Below are 6,236 nucleotides of genomic sequence, written 5' to 3'. Positions count from 1 at the left end.
AGGAAGGAGGCCCAGAAGATGAGGAAGCCACCCAGAAGATGAGGAAGCTTGGAAGCCACCCAAGCATAACAGTGATCAGAACACTCTGGGAACCACCTCAGAAAGTAAGTTCAACTTTAATTCCAGAAAACAAAGGTATGTACCCCTTAGGGAGTGACTGGGATGCTCTAAGGATAGGTGTAGATAATTGTTTAAAACAGGGCATTTCAAGGATGCTTGATTTGCATTAAACAGCACATTCCTATCATGTGAAAAAGAACATGGAACCTCATTTTCCTATATTTGAAGGGAGGGGAGTAATCAGGGATCTGTGTCAAAGGCCATGTATCAAACTTGATTGATGGCATCTCTGTCTAAAGGCACTCTCCAGATGAAGTCAGGCAGAGAAAACTCACCCTTTCCATGGTTATACAACTAGGCCAGCAGCAGGGTCATACATGCAAGAGAAAGCCTCCTCCCTCACATCTCAAACTTCAGTCTGGGTTGTGATGGTTTTCAATAGAACCCCTGGAACAATAGGTATGTGTACACAAAGAAACTTCTACAGGCTACCACTGTTGTGATACTCTCAGAGAACTTCCTGGCTGGTGTTAGTTCACCATTCCCTACATATTCATTCACTGGACTAAAAGTTTCTTGTGTAAACTGAGGCAATTGAAAACAGTAAATGTTGAGAATCAGGATTATCAATAAGTCTTCCATAAACACCTTATTATATAATACTGTTGCATGTAATTGATATTCACCATTAATTGTATTCTTTTTAAAAATAAGTTTATTTACTTTAAATTCCAATAGTAATCCCTCTCCCTTCTCTGCCCAATGACTACCCTCCGTTCCTATTGCCCCTTATTATATAGTACTGTTGCATGTTCCCTTCAGAAAAGGGAGGTCATTTCCACTGAGCTAGTTTTACAGTTCTGTTGCATCTCAGTGGACCAAAGTACACAAAGGCCTTTCCAAATTGCTTATACTCACAGAATTCCTCTCCAGTAAGGATACTTTTATGATGATGATGACTCTAGATTTGTGCAAGGCCTCACCATTTTAACACATTCATAAGTTTTTCCTCTATTATGAATCCTTTCATGATGATGAAGATTATACAAATGTGGAATGGTTTCACCATGTTAAAAGCACTCACAGTCTTTCTGTCCGTTAGGGTTTCTTTCATGAGTGTGGAGATTATTCTGAAGTCCAAAAGTTTTTTCACATCGGTTACAGTCAGACATCTTTCCAGTATGTGTTATTTTATGTATTAGGAGATGTTATGTGCAAAGGCTTTGCCACATAGTTATATTCATATGGTTTCCCTCCAGAATGTGCTGTTGTCTTAGGAGATGATTGTTACATGCAAAGGCTTTATCACACTAATTACCCTCACAAGGCTTCTCTCCACTGTGTGTCTTTTCCTGTTTTCGGAGACTACTCTGCTGTGCAAAGGCTTTATCACATTGGGTATATTCATAAGTTTTCTTTCCAGTATGTGTTCTTTTATGTCTTATGAGATGACTGTTTTCTGCAAAGGCTTTACCACACTGGTTACATTGATAAGGTTTCTCTCCAGTGTGTGTTCTTTTATGGCTCATGAGATGACTGTTTTTTGCAAAGGCTTTACCACACTGGTTACATTCATAAGGTTTCTCTCCAGTGTGTGTTCTTTTATGGCTTAAGAGAGTACTGTTTTCTGCAAAGGCTTTGCCACACTCATTACATTCATAAGGTTTCTCTCCAGTGTGTGTTCTTTTATGGCTCATGAGATGACTGTTTTTGGCAAAGGCTTTACCACACTCATTACATTCATAAGGTTTCTCTCCACTGTGTGCTCTTTTATGGCTCATGAGATGACTGTTTTGTGCAAAGGCTTTACCACACTGGTTACATTCATAAGGTTTCTCTCCAGTGTGTGTTCTTTTATGGCTTAAGAGAGTACTGTTTTCTGCAAAGGCTTTGCCACACTCATTACATTCATAAGGTTTCTCTCCCGTGTGTGTTCTTTTATGGCTCATGAGATGACTGTTTTTTGCAAAGGCTTTACCACACTGGTTACATTCATAAGGTTTCTCTCCAGTGTGTGTTCTTTTATGGCTTAAGAGAGTACTGTTTTCTGCAAAGGCTTTGCCACACTCATTACATTCATAAGGTTTCTCTCCAGTGTGTGTTCTTTTATGGCTCATGAGATGACTGTTTTCTGCAAAGGCTTTGCCACACTCATTACATTCATAACGTTTCTCTCCAGTGTGTGTTCTTTTATGGCTCATGAGATGACTGTTTTCTGCAAAGGCTTTGCCACACTCATTACATTCATAAGGTTTCTCACCAGTGTGTGTTCTTTTATGGCTTATGAGATGACTGTTTTGTGCAAAGGCTTTACCACACTGGTTACATTCATAAGGTTTCTCTCCAGTATGTGTTCTTTTATGCCGTATGAGCTGACTGCTTTTTGCAAAGGCTTTACCACATTGATTACATTTGTAAGGCTTCTCTCCAGTGTGTGTTCTTTTATGCCATATAAGAACAGTGATATAGGGGAAGGTTTTCCCACATAGAGTGCATTTAAAGGGTTTCTCTCCAGTATGACTGCTTTCATGCCTGCAAAGAAAATTGGCACACATGAAAGATTTACCACAGTCATTTCATTACACTAATAAATATATTTATCTATATGAATTAATTTCATAATTTTGTCTAATGGTAAAGAAGAATCAAATTTTAAAGTTTTATCACTTTATTTACATTCACGGTATTCTCCTTCATTACGGGTATTTTTGAATATTCCTGTGATGGTAAGAGAATTTGTTATGTGGATCACTTTTATAGCATCATTTTTCTATAACAGGTTTTCTACTATATATGAAGAGTATTATAAGAATTCAGAGTTTTACCACAGCAATCCCATTCACAAATTTTTGTACTGTATGAATGATACTTCATTTACAAAGTGAGCCAGGAAAAGCAGAAGTTCCAAATTCCTAGTATTCATAGGTATTTTCAGCAATATGAGTTTGCTGATAAATTCTCAGTGAAGTTGCAAAACCAATTAACAGTAACCATTTATCACATTCAGAAAATTTACTCACAGTGGGGACTACTACCAAATCAATTGTTCTTGGAGAAAGACAGGGACACTGCTTCTTTCAATATCCCTATGCTCATGTGTCTTAGAATCATTTTGACATATGATATACCAGTTTAATTTACAAAAATAATAAAGATTCCCACATTGAATTAACACAGTTCGTTTTTTGTTCATCATAGACATGTCATATAGGGATTAAGGTTTCTCCACAACAAAATTCTTGATTCTCATAAGCTGCTCCTTTCACTAAACTTTACAATGTTACTGCACGAAAATGAGTAACACTGGTTCTACTATAAATTTTTTGCTTATTAGAAGGTTTTGGACACATACTGATCACCAATTCAGTGTGTATACCTCTTACAATATCTGAGTAGATAGAATGAGACTAAACAGATTGGCAGTTCAAGTCAGTAGCTGTAATGTCCATATGATTCAAATGGTATTTTTGTTACAATATTATTTTTTTTTCTTCTATCTTAGGGGAGTGCCTTGTAAACACAAATCAGATACCTGACATTGAAGTACATGGAATGATGAGATTTTAATGATCATCAGTACGCATAAAGCAGTGCTGTTTTTACACTGTTGCTTTTCTTTAAAACTTCCAGGACACAGCCATGTGTGCTGGTACATGCCTTCAATCCCAGCACTTGTGGAGGCAGAAGCAGGCAGATCTGTGTGATTTTGAGGTAAGGCTGGTCTAACAAGCAAGTCTAAGAAAGTCACAGATACCCAGAAAAAAAATCTTTTTCAAAAACAGAAAATAAAAAGCAGCCAATAACCAAACAAACAAAAAACACCAAACTTCCAGGACACATTAAAATTTAAGATTTATATCTGTATCAACATGCACATAAAGTTACCTTTTATTACTTGTAGAACTTTGAAAATGTTCTTCAATATTATGGTCATCCCAATTGTAGCCTAAAATATAGTACGAGAAAATATATATTATTGGAAATATCATATTATTATTAAGGTAAACTTAACTCACTATCTTCTGTGACCCTTAGAACCATGCCTGATTTATTTACCACATTCCTCCTCATTCTCAATTGGAATTACAGAAGAGGATCAATAACAAAGTAAGATTTGTCTCTTTATTTTAAAAGTGAAAGAAAAATTGCAGTCTTACCTATAGAAGTGAGGTTTTCACAGGTCTCTAGCATCACATCTTTGTAGAGTTGCTTCTGTGAAGGTTCCAGCAAGGCCCACTCTTCTTGGCTGAATTTCACATGCACGTCATTGAAGGTCATGGAATTCTAAAATATGCCATACATTTGTACAACAGAAACAGTGGCAACAATATAAATTTATACTTCATTGCCAATATAATCATATAATTCTAGTGCTTCTTTAATTTATTTTCTGACACAGAAGTGCGAATGTTAGACAGTTGGGTGCTGCGCGTGATGTGAAGTAGGGGAGATGAAAAAGCCTAAAGGTTAGATTGAAAAAAAAAAACCAAAGGCGTGCTTCAAAAACCTGTGTTTCATCAGTTTGTAAGACATGAATATAAAGTAGCCATTAGTTGGGTTCTTGAGCAATCTATGAATCATCTTCAGTTACTTGGGTGAGTAGGTCAGCACCCTGTCATGAGACAGGTGGAAGGACAAAACACAGTCATGATATTTTATATAGCAACAAATGAGATGTGTTGATCAGGGGACACTGAACAGATGGGTAACATTAGTCAAAAGACAACATGGTACTGAATATTATGTTTTGACCAGGGCTCAGGGATGTGGCATATTAGTATGTGAAGAGGGGGGCTCATATATTTGTGGAAGGGAAAGTGGACTACAGTGAATACATGGATAAAAATAATGTGAGTGGCAAGCAACCACAATCATAGCCAATAACATCATATTTCTTTGTGACCAGACAAAAGAAAAGGAATAGAACACATAATTATTCTTTGATCATTGTTTTGTATATCCTCCTTACTTAATAATGTAGTCTATAGATTAAAAATAAAGATTAAAACTTTTCCATTAAAAAAGAAGTGTTAATGTTATCACTAAGTCATTTTAGAAGAAAACGGAATAACAAGTTTTAACTGTATCATATCTGAACTTTTTGAAGAGGATATAGCTTTGGAATAGACATGGCAATTAATGTGGACAAAGACAGAGAGAAGAGTGTGAAATAGAGAGACAGACACATAGAGACAGAGACACACAGAGAGAGAAATTAACAGATGAACAATACTAAGTACAGATCAGAGAAATTTATTAACAGTTACTAACTACAAAAAATGGTGGACAAGCTGGGTGTATTCTGTCATGCCTTCAATTCCATCACTCAGGAGGCAGACACAGGTGTACCTTATTGAACTGGATGTCAGCATTATCTCTTCAAAGAGTTCTAGGACAGCCAGACCTATATAGTAAGACAGAGCCTCCCCTAAAAGTCAATCAAACAAACACAAAATATTGAAAGAACTCAGAGGTCTTTACTGAAGCTTCTACAAGGAATTATACATTCACTCCTGTTGTATATTTATTTTCCAGAAATCCGCAGTGCCCCAGCTTAAACTGTAACTTCAATGATATCTTACTAAAAGGGAATGCATGTTTAAACAGGTAAAAATAGAAGACAAAAATATTAGTGGTGTAAATGATGATCATAAATGAGCAACATAAAATAGGAGAAATGGCTCAGCAGTGAGGTGCTCTTACTGCTCTTGCATATAATTGGGCTCAATTGTTAGTGTTTACTTGGGACCCACTACTTTCAATTGCTATAAGTTCATGAATTCTGAAGACATCTTCAGACTACTGTGAGGATTAGGCACACAAGAGGTGCATATTCATGCATACAATCAAAATACTTATATTCAGTAAAAACTAAAAATAGATCCCAGATGGCTGGGGTGATTGTACACTGTGTCTGATAACCTGGGGAGCAGAGACTGCACAGTGACCAATAGTTGGATCTGTGGTCCCCCAAACACCACTGACTGTGTTTCCAAGGTAAGAAGAAAACCAATGATGAGGGAAACAATTGGGTCCAACCTCAGAGTGCCCAGCAAATCTCTGTGAAAATTCCTTGGATGTTGCAGCAGGAATAAGTTTTTCAAGCAAAGGGACCCAAGAAGGAAGCAGGAGTAACTATTCTAATATCTAATAAAACAGACTTTCAACCAAAATTA

General features: G+C 36.7%; 1 protein-coding gene across 1 annotated transcript; it reads right to left on the bottom strand.

Annotated features, from left to right (window-relative positions):
* Positions 1–1,394: 1,394 nt before the first annotated feature.
* Positions 1,395–4,338, bottom strand: LOC132650994 (zinc finger protein 431-like; the record flags this gene model as incomplete). Its single annotated transcript, XM_060376318.1, has 3 exons — positions 4,218–4,338; positions 3,946–4,006; positions 1,395–2,592 (listed from the first exon to the last, which is right to left on the bottom strand). Coding segments are annotated over exons 1-3 (1,380 nt in total), but the record flags the coding sequence as incomplete, so codon positions are not given.
* Between the last annotated feature and the right edge of the window lie 1,898 nt (positions 4,339–6,236).

The sequence above is a fragment of the Meriones unguiculatus genome, assembly GCF_030254825.1.
Source record: "Meriones unguiculatus strain TT.TT164.6M chromosome 13 unlocalized genomic scaffold, Bangor_MerUng_6.1 Chr13_unordered_Scaffold_37, whole genome shotgun sequence".
Taxonomy (NCBI): domain Eukaryota; kingdom Metazoa; phylum Chordata; class Mammalia; order Rodentia; family Muridae; genus Meriones; species Meriones unguiculatus.
Note: the sequence above shows the minus strand (reverse complement) of the source record. Positions and strands in the feature narration are given on the sequence as shown.